Consider the following 23,328-nt stretch of genomic DNA (forward strand, 5'->3'; position numbering starts at 1 on the left):
AGGATCAGCTCTCAGTCCTTTCTTGTTTGCAATGGTGATGGACAGGTTGACGGATGAGATCAGACAGGAGTCTCCATGGACTATGATGTTTGCAGATGACATTGTGATCTGTAGTGAGAGTAGAGAGCAAGTTGAGCCTAGTCTGGAGAGGTGGAGATATGCTTTGGAGAGAAGGGGAATGAAAGTCAGTAGGAGCAAGACTGAGTACGTGTGTGAATGAGAGGGAGCCCAGTGGAACAGTGCAGTTACAAGGAGTAGAAGTGGTAAAAGTAGATGAGCTTAAATATTTGGGGTCAACTGTTCAAAGTAATGGAGAGTGTGGTAGAGAGGTGAAGAAGAGAATGCAGGCAGGGTGGAGTGGGTGGAGAAAGGTGGCAGGAGTGTGACCGAAGAATATCAGCAAGAGTGAAGGAGAACGTTTACAAGACAGTAGTGAGACCAGCTATGTTGTACGGTTTAGAGATGGTGGCACTAACAAAAAGACAGGAGGCAGAGCTGAAGAAGTTGAGATTCTCTTTGGGAGTGACGAGAATGAACATATCAGAGGGACAGCTCAGGTGGGTGTTTGGAGACAAAGTCAGAGAGGCGAGATTGAGATGGTTTGGACACATGCAGAGGAGGAACACGGGGTATATAGGGAGAAGGATGCTGAGGATGGAGCCACCAGGCAGGAGGAGAAGAGGGAGACCAAAGAGGAGGTTTATGGATGTGCTGAGAGAGGACATGCAGGTGGCTGGTGTGACAGAGGAAGATACAGAGGACAGGGTGAGATGGAAATGATTGATCTGCTGTGACGACACCTGACGAGAGCAGCTGAAAGACAAAGAAGAAGAATGATATTCACGTTTTGAGAGACCTGCGTTCACATTTTGGGAGATATTTTTTCAGTATTTTGCAATTAACAGTTTGCGGATAATTCACAATTTGCAGTTGATTCACGTTTTGGAGTTAACAGCCTTCAATATCACCCAGCCCCTTGTGCTCCAGGACAAACTGAACAGGATGCGAGTGGACCCCTGCCTGGTCACTTGAATCTCCAGCTACCTCACTGACAGCCTGCAGTACACATCAGGCTGAGGAACACCACGTCTGACAATGTGATGAGCAGCACCAGAGCACCCCAGGGGACGGTGCTGGCCCCTCTTCTCTTCACCCTGTACTCCTCTGACTTCTGCAACAACTGTGAGCTGTGTCACTTCCAGATGTTTACAAATGACACAGTCATTGTTGGATGCATCAAGGATGACAGAGAAGAGGAGCAGAGGAGCCTAGTGAAGAACTTTGGTGTCTGGTGCCACACAAACCATCTACAGCTCAACACCTCAAAGACAAAGGAGCTGGTCAATGACTTTGGGAAGTCCGGACCAAGTCCGCGACCAGTTCTGATCCAGGGAGCTGAGGTGGAGGCTGTGGATTCCTCCAAGTACCTCGGGATGTGGCTGGACAGCAAACTGGACTGGACAACCCACACCAACCACCTGTACAAGAAGGGACAGAGCAGGCTTTCTGAGGAGGCAGTGGTCGTTTAACATCTGGAGAAAACTGGATGTTCTAGCAGTCCGTCGTAGCCGGCGTCCTCTTTTACACCGTGGTGAGCTGAGGTGGGGGGACAGGAAGACAGAGGCTGGGAATGAGTGGAAATGCAGTAGCAGGAAACCAGTATGTCTGTATGTATATTCGGTGTTTCGCAGTTGTGAATCTCGCACCGTACGGTCGGTTTCAGCAGAGTTCCGGTGTCAGGAGCGCTGCACTCATAGTGTAAATGTATCTCGTTAAGTACGGACAAAAACCCAACATCAGGGCACAGCAGAAGTCCATCCCAGTTGCTACACCAACTCTACATAACCCTCTCAACTTGGGAGGGTGTATAATCATCATAATCACCCGGGAACTCGCTAAATTAACACCATCCACATCCTCTCTGAGACAGAAGAACTCAGCTGGCACTGCGGTGCATTCTGTGTGCTTCTATACAATGCTGCTGGAACCTCAATTTCCCTGAGGGAGCCTCCCCAAGGGATCAATGAAGTTTTATCTAATCTAATCTAGTGAACTCGAAGGATAACTGTGTCAAGATGAGCCAGGCCAAAGCTGGCTGTCCCACAACCAGCCAGTGACAGCACTGCTCAAGACCTTTTCTGTGGTGGTGATGATCCTGGAGAAAGAGGCAGCAGAGATGCATGAGGCTGTGGCAAGAGGACTGGCAACATTTCTGAAGACATTCCAGCTCTCAGCTCCTCTCTTCATGCTTTCAGACATCTTGCACCTCCTGGCAAAGCTCTCGAGACTGTTTCAGGTAGGCTTTGTTAAAACATAGTTTATAATTTATGAAAGGAAAATAGCTTTTAATTGAGAAAATAAATTTACATGGATTGTCATGTGTGTCATATATATTTTCTGTTTTTGCAGAAACATTATGTTGACTTCAGTCATATGTGGATTCAACCACAGAAGCACTTAGATGGTTGAAGGAGGCACAGGGGCACCACTTCAAAGGGCTGAGGATGCTGCAGGAGGAAACGAAGGAGGCAGAAAACGTCCAGTACAGTGAAGCTGAGAAGAGCCAGTTTGTGAAGAATGTAAGCAGTCTGCGTGAAAAGTTATATGAAGAGTTAAAACTTGTGTCAAGATTTATATGCCCTAATAAAATCAGAAATGAAAGATATGTTGGAATAAAAGTTTATAAATAGATTTTCATTTATCAAGTATTAGGAGAGACAGCACAATTGTATCTTTCTCAGTAGCAACTCTTGAGAAAATTTCCATCAGTTCTTTTTGGTCACTGTTTTGTTAATATGAACAAGTTTTAGATCTACAAGCCCTTTTTGGACTATGTGAGCCGGAATCTGCAGGACAGATTCCTGGACAACATACTGATGTCATCCTTCAATGTGCTCAGTCCTGCTGATGCAGATCAACATCACTCACACAAAACTACTTTACTTTTTAAAAAGCTGTTTCATTTTCTATTTTAACATTAAATGAATGGATCATTAACCCCTTAACACCCATCGTCGCATATATGCTACAATCTCTGACTCAAATATGCAACTTACCAAATTGACCTGTATGACCATTGTCGCAAATTTGCAACATACCATCATTATTATTATTATAACATAAAGTCATTTCCAGAATACCCAATATTACTATCTAGTTTTTGTGCAAAAGTGAGATTAATAATCTCAACATTATTTACCATCTACTTAAAGGCAAAAACACGCACAAAACATTTTTTTATATACAGCTATATAAATTTGGGCGTTAAGGGGTTAAAAATGTCCACGAATCAAAGTCAAAAGACATCTGCACAGGTAGAAGCTCTCCCCTTATTGTGCACAATTTTAAAACATTTACAATCACTAGTCAAATTCATATTTTAGAAATGACTCTGTCCTGATAACATTAAAGGCAATCACATATTCCGACGTAATTACAAGTTGAAATGACTAAAAAAAAAAAAAGAAAAATCATCATGAGGCTTATGTCATAGAAATCCTACTTTACAATCAACTGCAGTCATTCTTAAATTATCTCCTGTTGCATTTATAATAAACATTTGTATTTATTTACAGTGTCTGTTTTTCTGGTTGAAATAAGATATAAATAATCTACCAGACTTAAAAAAAAATGTACAAATTTCCATGTTGTCTTATTTGTCTAAAAATAAATGTCCAAGGTTCCTTATGTTAAACAAGAAATGATCTAATCTGAAATAACAGGTGGTTTTAATTTACAGATGAAAAAAGGTTTCTAAACAACCATTTATTTATTTTTTGCTATTTTAATTACGTGTTCTAAACTTTTTTTTACAGTAATCAGAAATTTTGAGGTAGAAAAAAAAACATTTCCAAGGATTTTTGGTCAGAAAACTCAAAAAACTATAAAACAGTCCTGTGACACGTTTCTGTTTTGTAGAGATCAGTGATTTCTGCCACTAGTCTTCCGTGTTTTGGCCCGACGCATCTTTCCTATTAGACAGCGTCTGATGCAGATGGAAAAGCGCTATATAAATGCAGTCCATTTACAGCACAAAGCTACGTCTCAGTTCAGAGCGGCGAAAGTTGGATTGGGTTGAACTTTGATCACCTCAGCCTGTCGACAAAGCGGCAATGTGCGCTCCTGTCAGAAGCGTCAGCTTAGCTTGGCTTCTGACGCATCTAAAAAGCAACATGTCTCATTGAAAATAATGCTTTTTAGACCACTTTGTGATGTCTCCAACCTGGCTGACGCCCTTTAGTGCAGCAGATAAGTGAAACAATCCTCCAAATTTTGAACTGACAAACATTCAATTAAAATTTTGCCTTATGGAAAAACTAACTTTGCCATTCCTAATCAATCTACTTGAAGGAATATGGCTCATTAAAGACAGTAACTATGGAATTTGACATTAGAGCCCGACCGATATTATCGGCCGATATAAGTCCTTTTCAAAGTACTCACTATCGGCCGAAATTTTGCCGATAGAACGCAGATAATTTCTCATAAACAGAACAGTTACTGAAATAATGTTTGTGTCGGCAATGTAAAATGTCCTTGTACCGTTTGTCCAGTAGATGGAGCTCTGACTCCATTCAATTGAGAGCTGCTTACACCCCTGCTTAAATGTGTTCCTGTGTATTTGCTAATTTCACAAAGGTTTAATTCTTGATTGAATTTTTTTGAACTTAAAAATTCTTCTCTGTTATAAAGTTAATCAATATGAGGACAAAGCTTCAGCTTTTAGCTCATACCTTTTTTGTTAAGGGTCCAAAAAATAACATTTTATTCATTTAAAAAAAAATAAATAAAATAATATCAGCTGATTTATCGGCTATCAGCAAATTAGCCGATGTTATCGATTATCGCCGTTTTTTTTCATCCAAATATATCATTATCGGCCTCAAAAAATCCATATCGGTCGGGCTCTATTTGACATTCCCTCAGAAAAGGTCACTTTGCTAATTTACACTGCAATATGCCACGCTACAGACACTAGAAACATTTAGAAAAATAAAAGTAAGTCCCTTCGGCTGCTCCCTTGTTTGCACTCGGGGTCGCCACAGCAAATCCAAGGTGGATCTGCATGTTGATTTGGCACAGGTTTTACGCCTGATGCCCTTCCTGACGCAACTCCACATTACATGGAGAAATGTGGCAAGGGTGGGATTTGAACCCAGAACCTTCTGAACTGAAACCAAGCGCATTAACCACTTGGCCACCACCCCTGCTAGAAACATTAAAAAAATACATTTCCTAAATTCTTTTACACAAGGAATAGCAATACAGGCGTCGAGAACTGAGAACATTCACTTTCAAAATCAGCTTTTTTACTCTATATTTCAATGTAGAGACGGCAAGCATGGCCAAAAGTGGATCATTTAAAAATTGTCTAAAGTTGTTCAGAGCGTTTTATGGAGTGAAAAAAAAATGTTTTTATGATTGTTCTTCACTTCTGCAAAGTTTCATTGAAATTGGTTATGCTCATCCAGCCAACTTCTTTTCTGCATGATTTTCTCTGAGACAGCTCATTAATTTGTCAAGGTTGAGTAGCTCTCCAATTCCATTCATCATGACTCTTCACAAATTCTTAAAAACTACTTTTGGCTTTGAAGTAAGACTGTAATAATGATATAAAAATACTTCAGCCTTGCTTCACAAAATTTCAAAATGCAGGAAATAGTGTTTCAGGGGTTATAAAATTCAATCCCCGGCCCCCCTACAATACTGCAGTGCTCAGCGCATCAAGTTCTTCCCTATGCTGTGATAAAATCCTGGTAAGAATCCTGTTTGTTATAGACTCATCTGTTTATTCTTACAATTAATCTAAAAATAAAAAAAAATGACTACAATTTGCTTGAACAAAACAAGAGGCCTTTAAACGACTTTTTAAACCATTTGGCGATATAACGCATTAGTAGCTGGATTTCCATTACACATTTGTGCAAAGGCTTCATGATATTTTCAGAAAGTGTGAAAAAATACAGTTGTAAAATGACAGTTTCTGTCATGTGACTGACTGATGGCTGAGTTTTGTCCTCTCATGATTTTGTTGTTTTTAAATTGAATGATGTTATCTTATCCCTCACCGTCGTTTACTTTGTCCACACGTACCGTGTCTCGCATTTGTCTTGTATCTTTTTTTTTTAGATATTTAAATATACCTTAGTATACACTAGTAGAGTTCTACCTTAGAATTGGAATATATTATAGAAGACATACCTTACTGAATTTTCATGTGAGTCTTTCTGTAGGTCGGGTGACCTGAAATAGTGGAAAATGGTCTGTCCAGTCCACTTTTTCAATTCACCGGAAGAAGAACTTCATTCCAATATGTTGGGTTTTTTAAACCCCTGAAATACACGTTTCCATTAAGTTTATTTTCAATTTACAGTGTCAATTTGGTGTCACAATTCAAACCCTCGTCCGCCTGGGTGACACCTGGGTAACAAATCAACTAGGGGATTGCCTCTTGGGGGTGAAATATGGTGGAGAGGTTGTATGCCCCGTGGCTGCCTCAGTAGCCATGAAGACCCAACAGGAACTGCGAACATGAGACAGCTAACGGGACTCTGTTGAAACAGGAAGTGGTGTTGGTTTATAACCCAACAAGCCCGTTGGATTTCCCAGCCAACGGACCAGACTAAAGAGGACTGTGTGCTCGTCTATGTGCAATGACATTCCCATGTTAAAAAAACGCACGCACAGGTGTCTCTAGATCGACCCTGGATGTAGATTGTCTATGCTGCACTGCACACCAAAAAAAAAATCTTTCGTCAATCAACAAAGTGGGCAGGATTGACAAGATTCTGACTGGCAGAAGCTTCCAGCAGCAACCATATGCAGCGTCTGTAAGAAACAGTGCAGGTCAAGACTGGGCCTGTTCAGTCATCTCCACGTCCACTATCCCATCCGGGAATCGACCAAGAGACCATCTTCCTCACCACAGATGGAATGCCACGACAACGACAAAGATGATTTTAAATTTGTGCTATTTAGGAGGTGATGGAAATGTGGAACAAACTGCCTTAGGTGCGTCTTAGCTCATCATGTCTCTCAATATTTTCCAACTCCAAGCTCCATAAACCCGAAGACTTACTGGATTTAAACATTCTCCGGTGATATTTATTTGGTCAAAGAACTTAAATGCACTCTTAGAAACTTTAATTCTGACCTTATGAACAGAACAACTTAAATTTTGGTTTTTAATGGTCTGCATATGTGCTGGTCAACATTACAGGCATGATTGAAAAATCAGAAAGTTTTCAATTTGGGTCTGTATTTTGTGATGCTTAAAAAAAATACACACACACACGCCATTGATTATTTTGATACAGTATACTGCTCATGTTCTTCCCACTGTAATCCAGACTGTGTTATAGATAAGGATCTTCTTTGTAAAATGTTTTTGGAGGCGGTGTACCTGCAGAAGACACACTACTTCGCTGACGGGTAGTTCGCTGGCTTTTTTGCAGGCTAGTACTGGGACCATGGTCTCATCATCACTGGAAGAATGTCTGTCGGAAAGCTGCAACACAAACACAACAACGCACAGCTCAAGAGAACAGCAAGCACAGAAACCAACTCTGTGACATTTCTACTTGCGAGCGGTCAAAAGGAGAAAAACACACTCATCCATTCATCTGCACAGACACACATCAAAAGACAAGCTGCACAATTACAGTCTGGTGCAACAGGAAATGGCATAAATACACAGCAACAAAAACCTATTTCACATTTCTACAACAAGAAGCCCAAAAATTCTAACCTGCAGGAGGAAATAAATATTTGAGATTCCAACAGTGTTGCCACAGTTACTTTGAAAAGTTACTTTGTTACTTTATACAGTTACATTACACAGTTAGCCTACTTCATTAGCAGCAGCGGACAACTTGTCGACAGCTGCTGAATGTAATTAATAAGGTAACTAGTAATCTAACTTGGTTATTAAAATAGAGCTGAAATGATTAGTTGAGTAACTCGAATAATTCAATTACAAAAAAATGTTCAAGGCAAATTTTTTGCCTCGAAGCTCCATTTAATGTTGTAGTACATATGCCAGGCCTGTGTGGAGCTGTAACATCCCCAGGAAAAAAAACAGACGAAGACGATAGCATGCGCATAAGCCGTGTAAGAACAAATCAATTTAGCACCAAAAGCTACAGCTTTCCAACGTGACACACAGAGTAAAATAAAGCCTTTTATGAGAAACACGGTCCACACTGATCATCTGAAATAGACTGACTGCACATTTAAAGAGCTCAGCACTCCCCTCACACCGGGCGAGTCACAGCTGGGTCATTCCATGTCAATTCAACGAGGGCCTCACGCACTTTGTCTCAGATTTTCTTCAAATTTCAATCAAATATTCCCAGACTATTCGGAACAACAAATCTGAAGTTTGAGGCCTGTAGGCCAAGTAGTTTCTGAGATATGACCAATTTAGTGTGCATGGGGTCTTTTTAGGGAAAAATTATGGCCGTCATTTCTGGAGCCATGTTCAAGGTAATTTAAGTATCCAATTATGGCTAATTTGTGCACTCACAAATGTATTTCTAGTGCTGAAATGACAATTTCATTTTAATTGTGTGCACACTGCATTCATATGATTCATGGCACACCCCAGAATGCTTGCAGATAGATCTGCCAGGGGGATTCCCCAAGGTTTCCATGGTTACTAGGCTTATATCCACCTGCATTATGAGTGTGATGTTGTGTGATGTGCCTGTTCTGCAAAGCAGAAGTTCTCTTGTTGCATCATCTAAGTCTGTGATGGGCTTGACCCCTTGTTTCCTACAAGAAACAATGAAATTCCATCCATCCATCCATCCATCCATTTTCTTCCGCTTTATCTAGAGTCAGGTCGCGGGGGCAACAGTTCAAGCAAAGCCGCTCAGACCTCCCGATCCACACACACCTCCCCCAGGTCCTCCGGATGAACCCCGAGGCGTTCCCAAGCCAGCTGACAGACGTAGTCCCTCCAGCGTGTCCTGGGTCTTCCCCAGAGCCTCCTCCCGATGGGACGTGCCAGGAACACCTCTCCAACGAGGCTTCCAGGGGGCATCCGGAAGAGATGCCCGAGAGACCTCAGCTGGCTCCTTTCGACGTGGAGGAGCAGCGGCTCAACTCCGAGCTCCTCCTGAGTGACCGAGCTCCTTACCATATCTCTAAGGGAGCACCCAGCCACCCTGCAGAGGAAACGTATCTCGGCCGCTTGTACTCGCGATCTCGTTCTTTCGGTCATGAGCCAAATCTCATGACTGTAGGTGAGGGTCGGAACGTAGATCGATCGGTAAATCAGGGGCACCTTGAACCCTCAAGCACCCGACGGAGTGTGTACAGCTGGTCCAGTGTGCCGCGACCAGGACGAAAACCACACTGCTCCTCCTGAATCCGAGGTTCGACTATCGGTTGAATTCTCCTCTCCAGTACTCTGGAATAGACCTTACTGGGGAGGCTGAGGAGTGTGATCCCCCTGTAGATGGAACACACCCTCCGGTCACCCTTCTTAAACAGAGGGACCACCACCCCGGTCTGCCAATCGAGAGGCACTGTCCCCGACCGCCAAGCGATGTTGCAGAGGCGTGTCAACCAAGACAGTCCCACAACATCCAGAGACTTAAGGTACTCAGGATGGATTTCATCCACCCCAGGAGCCTTGCCACCGAGGAGCTTTCTAACCACTTCAGTGACTTCGGCCTGGGTGTTGGATGAGGCCGCCTCTGAGACCCCAGTCTCTGCTTCCTCTTCTGAAGACGTGATGATGGAACTGAGGAGATCCTCGAAGTATTCCTTCCACCACCCGACAACATCCCCAGTCAGGGTCAACAGCTCCCCACCTGCACTGTAGATAGTGCCTGTGGAGAGCTGCTTCTGCCTCCTGAGGCGTCGGATGGTTTGCCAGAATTTCTTTGAGGCCGACTGATAGTCCTCCTCCATGGCCTCCCCAAACTCCTCCCAGACCTGGGTTTTTGCCTCTGCGACCGCACGGGCTGCAGCACGCTTGGCCTGCCGGTACCTGTCAGCTGCTTCCGGGGTCCCACTTACCAACAAAGACAAGTAGGACTCCTTCTTCAGCTTGACAGCATCCCTTGCTTCCGGCATTCACCACCGGGTTCAGGGATTGCTGCCGCAACAAGCACCAGAGACCTTGTGATCACAGCTATGAGCGGCCGCATCGACAATGGAGGTAGAGAACATGGTCCACTCGGACTCCATGTCTCCAACCTCCCTTGGGATCTGGGAGAAGCTCTCCTGGAGGTGGGAGTTGAAGACCTCACTGACACAGGGTTCTGCCAGTCGTTCCCAGCAGACCCTCATGATATGTTTGGGCCTGTCAGGTCTGACCGGCTTCCTCCCCTCCCAGCGGATCCAACTCACGACCAGGTGGTGATTGGTCGACAGCTCAGCCCTCTCTTCACCCCGAGTGTCCGAGATACGTGGCCGAAGGTCAGATGATACGACTACAAAGTCGATCATCGACCTCTGGCTCACGGTGTCCTGGTGCCATGTGCACTTATGGACACCCTTGTGCTTGAACATGGTGTTCGTGATGGACAAACTGTGACTAGCACAGAAGTCCAACAACTGAACACCACTCAGGTTCAGATCGGGGAGGCCGTGCTTCCCGATCACCCCCCTCCAGGTCTCACTGTCACTGCCCACATGGGCATTGAAATCCCCCAGGAGGACAATGGAATCCCCAGTCGGAGCACTATCTAGTACCCCTCCCAGGGACTCCAAGAAGTTCGGTACTCTGCACCGCCACTCGGCCCGTAGCCCGAGACAACAGTGAGAGACCTGTCCTCGACCCGAAGGTGTAGGGACACGACCCTCTCATTCACCGGAGTAAACTCCAACACATGGCGACTGAGCCGGGAAGCAATAAGCAATGCTACCCCAGCTCTCCGCCTCTCCCCATGGGCAACGCCAGAAAAGTGGAGCGTCCAGCCCCTCTCCAGGAGTTGGGTACCAGAGCCCAAGCTGTGCATGGAGGTGAGCCCGACTATCTCTCGTCTGTATCTTTCCATGGTTACTAGGCTTATATCCACCTGCGTGTGCAGAGACGATTGTGTGGCAGTCGAGGGCGGGTGGCCCGGCGACGCGGTCCACTCTCACAGCCCCTGGCTGTTGGGACGTGGAATGTCACCTCGCTGGGGGGAAGGAGCATGAGCTTGTGCGGGAGGTGAGCCTGACTATCTCTCGTCGGTATCTTTCAACCTCCCGCACAAGCTCATGCTCCTTCCCCCCAGCGAGGTGACATTCCACGTCCCAACAGCCAGGGGCTGTGAGAGTGGACCGCGTCGCCGGGCCACCCGCCCTCGACTGCCACACAATCGTCTCTGCACACGCAGGTGGATATAAGCCTAGTAACCATGGAAACCTTGGGGGAATCCCCCTGGCAGATCTATGTGCAAGCATTCTGGGGTGTGCCATGAATGAATGAATATGAATGCAGTGTGTGCACACAATTAAAATGAAACTGTCATTTCAGCACTAGAAATACATTTGCGAGTGCACAAATTAGCCATAATTGGATGCTGAAATTAACCAGGAAGGAGTTTCATAAAGAAGGCCATATTTAAAATGCATAAAGTATATATCAATACCTTCAAAATGGAATCAGTTTTAAGAGTTTTATTTACTGCCCACATGAGCTTTTCTTCTAATAAAATTCGACCACAAAATGTTTTTTCAGATTTCAGAGATTTCTGCCACAATAACTGTACCACAGATATGTCAAATTTACATATGTCATAGCCAGTATAGCTGGCATTAAGGAGCCAAGAGATGGAAAGGCTTCTTTGAGTGTAATGGTATGCTTCAGTGTCTCAAACATGGATGCTCGCAATAGTCAATGTAATATTTTCCATAGTTTGAGCATACAAACTTCACAGTTTAGTGTCAATGTCTGTTGTTGACTATAGTCCAAGTCTGGTTGTCCATGACAACTGTCACAGAGAATTTCAGGCCTCTAAGTCCATTATTGGCTGAGATATTCTACCTTGAACACGGCTCCAGAAATGACGGCCATAATTTTTGCCTAAAAAACAGCAGACCCCATGCACACTAAATTGGCCATATTTCAGAAACTACTTGGCTGCCTACAGGCCTCAAACTTCAGATTTGTTGTTCTGAATAGTCTGGGAATATTTTATTAAAATTTGAAGAAAATCTGAGACAAAGTGCGTGAGGCCCCTCAAATATTCATTGAATTGACATGGAATGATCCAGCTCCGTCTCCGGACACACTGACAAACAGGCTCTGAAAAGAGATCCTGTCTTTGTGTTTTTAGCTAAGGTGGTAATTATTCTTTAACTAAAATTGGTTGTGAAGGAATGACTGACATTATACCCATGTGCCAAATTTTTAATATTCAAGTGCAGTATTTTATTAACATTATCTGAGATTCCATTTTAGCCACTGTTCTCATGGAGCGGATTTTGCTAATTTGGGATCCCCCCCCCCTCCCATTCTGTTTCCTACGTCTGAGTATCCGTAAACATTCAAAGCTCAGTAAGGTTCTACTTGCATGATCAGTGACATAAAATGGTCTTAAAATTACTATCAGTTATTGCATTTATTTCTGTTACAGTATGTTGGTCAACAAAAAGCTCATCTTGACAGGTCTCAGAGTCTCAGTCTGGCTGAAATTCAGCCAGGGTCGTATAACACAGGGATGACATTTGAGTAAGTGTTTTCCTCGTGTTTTGCTCCGACTCACACTGAGTGTTTCACTTTTTAATTTTTGGCCAACACACAATGCTTTACAAACACAGTAACTTAAAAAAAAAAAAAACAGTGACTGCGAGACTTGCATGTTCAACCTCCAGCTGAAGTGCATCTGCTGTATTGCTTACCATCTGGTTTCAGGGGAGTGGTGGGCTGAGCCCCTGACACTGGGATCAATCTAGAGGAGATCGGTCCAGTTTTGGATGAAAAGAGGAATTCCACACTGACCTATATCAACACACCCAACGCATTGAATAAAGCCACCATCAAAAAACCTTGTGCCAATGCTAAAGATATTACAGGTTCTTGGAGACCGAATTTATCCTGAATCGCAGTGCGGCTTCCGCAGGCATCGATTCACCACTGACATGGGCTTCACTCTTCACCTGCTTGAACAAAATGCATCGAGCAAAACAAACCATTCCTGGCTGCTTTTATTGACTTAACCAAAGCCCTGGACTTGGTTACCCGTGAAGGCCTGTACCTGGTGCTACACAAGTTAGGCTCTCCATCGAAACGCCTAGCTATCATCATGGCATTTTACGACAGAATGTCTGCTTGTGTGGATTTTGATGGTGATCTATCAGATCTTGCTCACCTCAGGGCAAAGTGGAAAACCAGTGCAGTCCTGATACGCAAACTAATGTTCGCTGACAAGGACGTGTTTTACTCTCATAGTAAAGCCAAACTACAAGGCATGTGCGATGCATTCACTAATACATGTGACAAATTTGGCCAGATGATTAGTATAAAGATGACGGTTGCCCTCTCAACCAATGCTCCTCCTACTCAGGTCACCATCAATGATAGCCCACATGACATGGTTGAACACTTCCATTACCTAGGTTCCACGGCCTCATCTTCTGCAAATCTAAAATGTGAAGTTGACTCATGCATTGGTCAGGTTGCCAGTTTGTTTGGGAAACTGAAGTTGTGCTTGGGTTACTTGGATGGACAAAGTTCCAAACCTGGAGATCCTCAAAAGGTGTGGCACCACAAGCCTGTAACCAATCCTGAAACAACATAGGCTGCACTGGACTGCACTGGACCATGTCCTGCATGGTCCACTCTCATCTCCCTCACCAAACTTTGTACGGTCAGCTTACAGATGGCAAATGCAACAGGGGGCATCCAAAGCTTCGCTTTGTCAGTGTTTGTAGGAGAGATCTGAAACTATTTTACATCAGAGCTGATTGGGAGTACCGCTTCCAAGACCGTTCTTCCTGGCAGTACAAGCTCCACCAAGGCATCAAAAAAAAAAAAAAAAAAGGAAAGTACCCGGTGACATAGGAGTGCAACAGAAGACATAAGAGACATGAACTGTGCCAAACAAAATGAGTCTGTGTAAGCTGTGGCAAACCCACACAAGAGTCAAGCTGGTCTAGTTGCCTATGGTCGCACCCACTGGCACTGAACAGATCTTCTGACAGGATGTAAAAGACTTTGATGATGATGAATAAATAGAATGCTGAACCACAGGTCGATTGTGAGTGATGAAACAATCATTTCTAGTTTTATTTTTAGCCAGAAGTACATGTACTAATAAGTGTGTGCAATTTTAGTGCTGGTGCATTTTTGCTTAAAAAACAGGACAATCCTGGGTCATTATTATCATAATGTCTTTTAAACCCTCAAGAACATTTTTTCCCTAAATAATCTCATGTTGGTCAAAGGTACATTTTTGCTAGGTTTGACCTTTTCACGCTCTACATTCATATTCTGTAGCACCAAGAAACACGTGCAATTTCGTTGTACTGAGTATACACTGACAAAGACCTAACTGAATTTTTCACTAGTTCAAGAGGCCCTGCAACTTATACGCTGAAAAACTATGCTTTAATTATTACTACTACTAATAACAACTATTTATATCTATAGGATTATAGTTGTAGTACATGTTACCGATACATATCTGGTGATTGGCCACTTTCTAACCATTGTATTAAGTAGTCAGTGATGGATCACTGTATAGCTATTGTACATAATTACACGTTGTTCTGTGTTGTAAGACTCGCGTTTGTCAATTGCAGTATAAAAATGCGAGCATTGCTCACTGGCAAGTTGAGTAAAGAGTCTGGCACTCATTTACGCTCACACGTTTCATCCACAATGGCCAACATCGACTGCCCTGCACCAGGCTGCAATGTACTATAAAGCGGCTCCACACCTTACTGGACAGGACATCGTTTACCTTGTCACACCATCGACTGACAGATTCTTCCTATTCTTCTGTTCCTTCCTCTGAACACTACTGTACATGCTGAAAAATACGGGTTATGATTTCGTAAAAATGGTGAGATTAACCTTTGCTTTGATTGATTACTTTAAACAAGCTCAAGCAGAAGTAGAGAACATTTTTTATGAGAAAATTTTGACTAATGTCCGATTGTTCCCCTTGAGGAACTGATATGAACAAATATGGTCACATTCTGTGCTGAGAATCAATGAGTCCACTCCAAAGAAATATTCCTCAGCTGTTAAAGGTGTACTTCAGATTTTTTACAACAACATAAGTCATAAAAGGATCATGTTCAGCATCGTAAAAATTGTATGATGTCATATTCAAATAAAGGATGCATGATGTTATATAATCAATAGGACCAACAATTTCAGATTTTTATCCACATGGATTACAACACAGAAACATGACACCTTGACACTTTGTGTGGTGACATTTTTGATTACGTGGAGACTTTTCCCACCCTTGACCAACAAACACAATTAGTGTCAGGATCAGGAAGCTGAACAAACACTGAAGAAGAGGGTCTGGCCACCTCTACTTAAGTGGAAAATCACACCACCTGTGCTTGGCAGTAAACTTGGACACCATGTTGCATGCCAACGTGGACACCGTGGCAGCATATTCCTCGTTACCAGAGTCCATGGACAGATGATGAGACAAGATGATTTCTATGTACAAATACACCAAAACCTTCTGTGGCAAGTGGCATAAAGACTTAGTCAAATGTCACCCGTGTTATATGACCCTGACTGAATTTCAGCCAGATTGAGACTCTATGAGACCTGTCAAGACGAGCTTTTTGTTGACCAACATACTGTAACAGAAATAAATGCAATAACTAATCATTTTCAGACCATTTTACATCAGTGATCATGCAAGTAGAACCTTACTGAGCTTTGAATGTTTATGAATACTCAGACGTAGGGAACAGAATGGGAGGTGGGGGGGGGGGGGGGGGGTGTGTGGATCCCAAATTAGCAAAATCCGCGCCATCTGAACAGTGGCTAAAATGGAATCTCAGACGATGTTAATACTGCACTTAAATATTAAAAAAATGGCACATGGGTATAATGTCAGTCATTCCTTCACAACCAATTTTAGTTAAAGAATTACAGTACCACCTTAGCTTAACAACATATTAGCAGTAAGTTAAATAAAAGAAACGTCGACATACCGCCTCTCCCGTCTCATTTGGCTTAAAGCCAGAATATTCCCACACGGAAGCTGCTGAGAACGACATTGGGACTAAATAAATTTGGACTTAAACTCCTCCAAAGGTTCTGTAGTCACACAGGCAACAGGAAAAACACCTTTAAGCCTCAAGTGACACGTTAACTTCTCCTGGATCACGGCTGAAGTGTGTGTGTGAGTGTGCGTGCCTGCAGGGTGGAGCTACCTGAGCCCCGCCCACACTGAAAGTCCAGGACAGAAGCAGTGCAGACACAGAGAACAGGAAAACATCCCTGTGTTTTCTCTCTTCACTCCTCTTAGACAGAAACGTTAAGGCAGTGTGTCTGATTCTGATCCCATCATTTATGTTTGATAAAATACCACTAACAATCTCATGATAACAAACACAAGGGGGCAAAAACACAAGGTCAACACAGGTGATGGTCTAGTTGTTTTGGGCTTGAGACCAGAAGATCCTCGGTTCAAATCCCCGCCTGACTGGAAAATCACTAAGGGCCCTTGGGCAAGGTCTTTAATCCCCTATTGCTCCCGGTGTGTAGTGAGCGCCATGTATGGCAGCACCCTGACATCGGGGTGAATATGAGGCATAATTGTAAAGCGCTTTGAGCGTCTGATGCAGATGGAAAAGCGCTATATAAATGCAGTCCATTTATTCAACAAAAATGATCCAAGATCGTGTCCATATTATTGTACAATAAAGAAATGTGGAAAGGTTGACTTAGTCCTATTAAGCCTAACCCGATCAATAATTAACCTTTATTTACAACACACACAAATAATAATAAATAAATAAATAAATAAATTCTGCACTGGGTTAAATTTGTCACAACATAGCAACTTAATTAGGGTCACTTTTTTTCACTTTCACTTACTGATTATAAATGGATGATGGATGAGATTTATTGTCATTGTCATTACACGAGTACAACGAGATTATGTCCACATTCCAGTTACCACAGACAAGATACAGCAATTAGTCCACAATTATTACTTGTTTGCCATAATAATGGCACACATCAGAATTAAGACAACACATATACATTTGACATTGTTTATGTGCACTAAACTTGGAACAGTCCATTTTCCAAATCGAGGCAATGTGAGTGTGTGTGTGTGTGTGGCAGCAACATCTAGTCGCACTGCCGCCAGCTTTGGGGGGAACAGGGACCTACAGCAGCTAAAACTGCGCAGCACACCGGAGGGGGAAGGGAGTGGCGTGAGCGGGGGTGGGGATGGCGTGTGGGATGAGGACAGGAGGGGGTAGGGGGGAGGTGGGAGCATGCTTTCAGTCTCTGTCCATGTGTGAGTCAGTTTCTGTCCATGTGTGCTGGAGTTGGAGAAGATAAGAAGAAGGCAGCTGAATGTTCACCAAAGCCATAGAAATTCTTCTAGAGGAAAACGGGGCATTTTTTTTTCCTTCAGAGGCTGATAAGTCTGCCATGTTTATGGTTGAGCAGTGAAAAACATCTTTACAGCTTCACATGAACAGCCAGAACCAAATTATGAATATTCCATGGTCTCCAACATCTTCCTCTGCAAGGTTTGCATTTGCTCCAAGATGTAATAGAATTTGTGTCTGAGTTCAAGGGTTAATGCAGTCTGAGAATGTATCACCTTGCCCAACTCAATCACATGACGGACAGGTGAGGGATCGTGGTTCTGGTTGCAGCTGTCTTGCCAATTTTCCGGTAGGTCAGGGCAGCACATAATAAGTACATACAATAAGTACCAGCCCTCCTACAATGAAACCAAATATAAATAAATCCTCGACGTCCTCCACAGAGAATGGCGCAAAGCATGCGACATGCCACATCTCCCAGGAGTCAAGAACATAGCCCGAAGGGTAGGTTCCGTCTGGGCACACAGGGTCCCCCGGCCCTGATTTCCTTGTTGCAAAAAAAACAAAAAACGGTGTCAATAGCATTCAGAGACCAGCTGATCAATTCCATGGTTAATACAATATAGTCTGAAGAATTCACAGTCTGGTGAAGTAGGGGACTTGAAGGTTGGTGCAGAGACAGAGGAGAGAGGAGGAGATGTGACTGCCCTCGCTGGAGTCCCAAGCAGAAATGACCAGGGCTCTACTGTATTCATGCGCCCGAGCACTCTGGGCACTTTGCACAAAACTTTGCTTGAAGTGAGGGTGGCCGTTTGCACAAACTTGGCCAAATATTATGGTTGTCGGACTGCCCATTTCAATATAAAGTCTGATTTCCTCACAAATAACGAATAAATCACCTGTCTGTGTCGGGGGGGGGGCTATCCGTTTATCATTCATTAAATGTGTTCCTCGTCAGCTGATGGCTAGCTCAGCAAAAAAAAAAAAAAAAAAGTGCCGTGATGTGCACAGTCGGTTTTCAATATTAACCACACGGACAATAATTTGCTTCACTGAAACATTTTGCACAGTGTTTCTATTAAAATAGAAAACTCTGGCTCTCATGGAAGCTTCAAAACCTCAGACGCCTTTAAATGCAGGCGACTCTGCAGTTAATCTGTCTGTTGATGTCTGTAAAAAGCTAGCCATACTGTCACAGAACAACGAGGGTGGTCTGATGCCTGTGCCCTAAGACGTGACAATTTGGTATATTGTTTCTCAAAACTTGATACAATACATTGATCATCCATGGCTCAATAGGCATCATGATGTCGATACATTTATGTGCTTAATACAGTGATGTGAGTGGCGCTTGGGAAAAAAAAGAAAATTATTTCTATGACACTGGGGTTGCAGCACCCAGTGGTGGGGGGGAGCTCAGGGGGATCTACCTCAGAAAAGTCTAAAATATTACATGCAGTTTGGTGCAATCTAGTGCAACTAATGAGCTAAATGAAAGCTATTTCTCAGTCCCAATTCAGTAGTAAAAAGCAAATTAAAAGCAGTAGTAAAGAGCATATTTTCCTATATTGGCAAGATAATCCACAGTCTGTCACATGGATTAGAATATGGTGTTATTACTATTTGATAAAACCACATGTTCACATTGGACTGTTACTGTTCTCTCTCTTCATTTATATAAACATGTGACTTCAGCAGTAGGGCAGTCACAATTATTACAATATTTGCCAATCGCAATTATTTTTCATATTCGTGATTACCGTGAATTATTTATTTTATCCACAAAGCATATCTGACGACATTGTGCTGCAGCCTCGCTCACTCTGTTTCACTCTCGTCTTAAGGCAGGACAATAACATGGAGGGTGAGGAGCGATCTGTCCTGCCGTTTGGATAAGACGGCCGATTAAAACAGTGGCCGTCTTCTTCAAAGCCATCTAAAATGCGGAGTTACCGAAGGAGCTGTTGGTGTGTGTGTCTCTGTGTGTGTGTGTGTGTGTGTGTGTGTGTGTGTGTGTGTGTGTGCGCGTGGAGTCAACAGGCTGCAAGGGAGGGGGGAGGGAGGGAGATTCCTGAATGGAGGTACAACACGTTACAGTCTGAGAACCATCAGTGCACACAGCGAGCGCGGAGCAGAGAGGATTTTAAGTGAACATGTTAAAAAAACAAAACCAAAACTTGGAGCTGCCTTTACCTCTCTCTGAACTTTCTCTCCCGGTGTGATTCTGCTGTTACCGTCCTGTTCACACCATGTGCGCGTCGTATACTGAATTCATGAGATCATGAGATGAAATAAACAGTCAAATATCTTCAAAAACATATTTAAAAAAAGAGAATATATGAATGAACTGAGCAAAAATTACGCATACATCAGACAAAAAAAAACCCTGACATGAAGAAGCTGTGGTGATGTTCAGACGCAGATCACAAAAAGCAGGTGAGAACTCTGAACTTTAACAGCTGTTATTTTCCAAAGGTATTTATTTGTTCAATCTTGAGCTTAATGTAGTGTTTAAGCACAAAACGTGACGGATGGGAGAAACAGTTTCAGAAATGCAACAGAAACAACCACAAATCAGAAAAAGTTGGGACTGTATGTGAAATAAAGATAAAAATAAAAATGTTGCACTATTCCCAGTTTCTCCACTCACAGAAGCCAAACCGTTCTTCCAGAGTTGTGTAATTATACTAAGATAGTAGAATATAAAGAAGGGGAAAAAAAAAAAATAGACAATATATTCGTCAACTGCAATTATTTGTCTGACAATTAATCGTCTCCAGAAATTCATAATCGTGACAGCCCTATTCAGCAGTTTGTGCTTTCATAACAACTGGAAGTGTCTTAATATGAACAAAAATAAAAACTGATACAAGTTAAGTTGCACCTACTGTTTACTAAGTCACCGATATAATTTTTAGTTCTCAGGAACACTGATTTGGGTTCAAATTTGATTCTTATTCACTTATATAAATGGGAAACACAATAAGATGTTTCTGTCCAGTGCTGACGTCAGCATTTCTGGGATACTCACAAATTGTGTGTTGCAGAAAATGATGCACAAACATTTTTTCACATCAATGTTTGACTTGTAGAGGGTGTTTTAAATAGTAAGTCCCTTCGGCTGCTCCCTTGTTTTCACTCGCAGTCACCACAGCAAATCCAAGGTGGCTCTGCATGTTGAATTGGCACAAGTTTTACGCCGGATGCCCTTCCTGACGCAACTCCACATTACATGGAGAAATGTGTGGAAGCTGTTGAACTTGTCATTGGAAAGTTATGCACACAGGAAATAACCTGAATTTTTTTTTCCATGGAATAGCCCTTCAAGCCAAAAACGGTGGCAACAAAGCACCGTAGCTTTGGCCTGTGTCGGACTCAGTGATTCACGAAACCCACAAAGGATTACATGGAAGGAGTAAACTTCATCCTATCTTTGAAACCACTGAGAAGTACAAGCAGTGGACACGAGTCGTGCTTGTGGTCGACCAAATTTCTCCCCCAAACATGTCAAGAAGGACAAATACATCTATTCCAAGCGCTTTATTAGTGAAGCTGAGTTTCGGACCTTATTCCAGCCACGTTTCTCCCTAAGCAAGTCAGTCACGTTTCCCACGAGGGAGATGATACATGTCTAAAAGAGAGACAATCATTTTGGTATTTTCTCTAAAGTTATCAGTGGTACAGTGCTTGTAGCGGTAGACATCGCGTCAGTTAATCTAAATCACGCGTGCTTCATATGCAAACAGCCATAATGTTGTTAAAGCACATTTTAAAGCTATACATAATACAGTGAAACTGCTGTATTTTTGCCCACGGTTATTATACCGTCCAAATCTCATAATGGCCCATGCCTAGCGGCCAAGAATTTATACTTCGTGGCATTCGTGACTTGTTGTCGTTATGTGTAAACACAGCATTATAATGTTGACACATGCACAAATGTAAAAGAACTAAATACATTTGATTAATGGTATACATGTTTATGCAAACAGGGCCATTGTAGGGTCAGCGGGGCTGAAGTTTCATCTCTCGAACACCAGATGGCCCACCAGTCCCGAGTACCCTTTTTAGGAAGGAGCACATTGGAAGTAAATCTGTGCCATCAGTTTGAAATTGAATTTTTAAGGTTGAATTTTTTTAGCATCAAAATCAGAGTTTGAAGTTGAATTTTATAAGGTTAAATTTGTTTTGCATCAAAATATCACATTTTGCTCCATTGGTCATGTGACACTGACACCAAATCAGAGGAAGAAGAAGAAGGAGGAGGAGAAGGAGAAGGAATGATGGACACTGGAGGAAGACAAAATGGGCGCGACGGAGCTTTGGTGAGTGTTTACTTTTTCCTGCTATTTGTGTTTGTGAAATTCACCAATAGACACATCCGCTCATGAACCGGATTAATGCAGTGGCATGTGTGCAAATTGCATTAGCAAGTAGCTAACAATGTGTGAGAAATGATTCCATCCACCAACATGAATAACATTTTTTGTTTAATTACCTTATCGGTCCTTTTGTTCACATTACATAGGAGCAGCTGTTTTTGAGGGTGTTTATCACGAAAATGGCCGTTCCTCTACGTTGATTTCAGAGCCACTGCTTCAAAGTGGTTGAAGCTTGAAGCAGTGCTTCGACCCATTGCTTCATTGCTTCTCCAACTAGCGCTAACAATGTATGACAAATGGTTTGATCCACCGACATGAATAGCCTTTTTTGCTCAATGATTCTCTTATCAGTCCTTCAGTTCACATTACGCCGGAGCGGCTGTTGTTTTAGAGGATGTTTATCGCGGAAGTGGTCACTGCTTCAAGATGATTGAAGCTTGAAGCAGTGCTTCGACCCATTGCTTCGTTGCTTCTTCAAGTAGCGCTAACAATGTGTGACAAATGGTTTGATCCACCGACATGAATAGCCTTTTTTGCTTAATGATTCTCTTATCAGTCCTTCAGTTCACATTACGCCGGAGCGGCTGTTGTCTTTGAGGGTGTTTATTGCGGAAGTGGTCGCTGCTTCAAGATGATTGACCACTGCTTCGGTGCGTCTCTGGTTCGTTGCTAATCAGAAGCGGCAGATCCGCAAATTCTTCGTTAACCTTCGTCAAAGTCATTTAAAGATGTCACTTTTGTGCGGATTAAAGTCACTAACTATGACGCTTGTCTTGTTGCGGGCAAGAAACAAGAGTCGTCCTTCTGCAAACACTCCGCAGCTGTCTGCCAAGTAAAGATTGAAAGATAGATTTCGGTCGGAATTAATACCGTTTTAAATCAAATGACACCTGTGTCCAAACGCTGTAGTACAAATCACAAACTACAACCGACCAAAACCAGTTTTTTTTTGTGTCCCCTCCACCAAAAATAAATGTCTTTTCTTTTTGAATTACATCCTGATGTGCACGCAGCTGGCTGCAAGAGCTCCGAGGCAATGGAGTCACATTTGTGTCATTAAAACCTGAAAGGAAATGCTTTTGACAAAAACAGATTTTGTTTATTTCTATTTTTGTCCAGAGATCGAGGATCCATCATGTTGAGATTTTATTTTATTTTATGTCCAGAGATCTTGGATCCAGGGACCAATTTCAGATTTATTTACTTTAAGACTCAATAAAATGTTGACTTAGAAAACCTGTAAAACCTACTTTTAGTACACAGAAAATTCACAAGAGGTATTGATAAAGGAATCGATAAAGAATTGGATCGATAAGTGGAATCGATAATGGCATCGATATCAATAAGATCTTATCAGTACCCACCCTTAGTGAGCATACGCAAACCCAAAGCAGCGAGTATGATGACTGAAAGCACATTAAACCATGACAGTGTTAAAGGCCTTTTACACTGCACGCGTTCA

At 42.8% G+C, this 23,328-nt stretch overlaps 1 protein-coding gene across 1 annotated transcript in view; it reads right to left on the reverse strand.

Moving 5' to 3' along the window:
- The window catches only part of atp2c1 (ATPase secretory pathway Ca2+ transporting 1), a 167,225-nt gene that overhangs the window by 105,202 nt on the left and 38,695 nt on the right, over positions 1-23,328 (reverse strand). Inside the window, 1 exon segment of the mRNA XM_034173700.1 lies at positions 7,403-7,507. Within this exon segment, the coding sequence (XP_034029591.1) occupies positions 7,403-7,507 (105 nt within the window).

Source organism: Thalassophryne amazonica, chromosome 7, assembly GCF_902500255.1.
Source record: "Thalassophryne amazonica chromosome 7, fThaAma1.1, whole genome shotgun sequence".
Lineage (NCBI taxonomy): Eukaryota > Metazoa > Chordata > Actinopteri > Batrachoidiformes > Batrachoididae > Thalassophryne > Thalassophryne amazonica.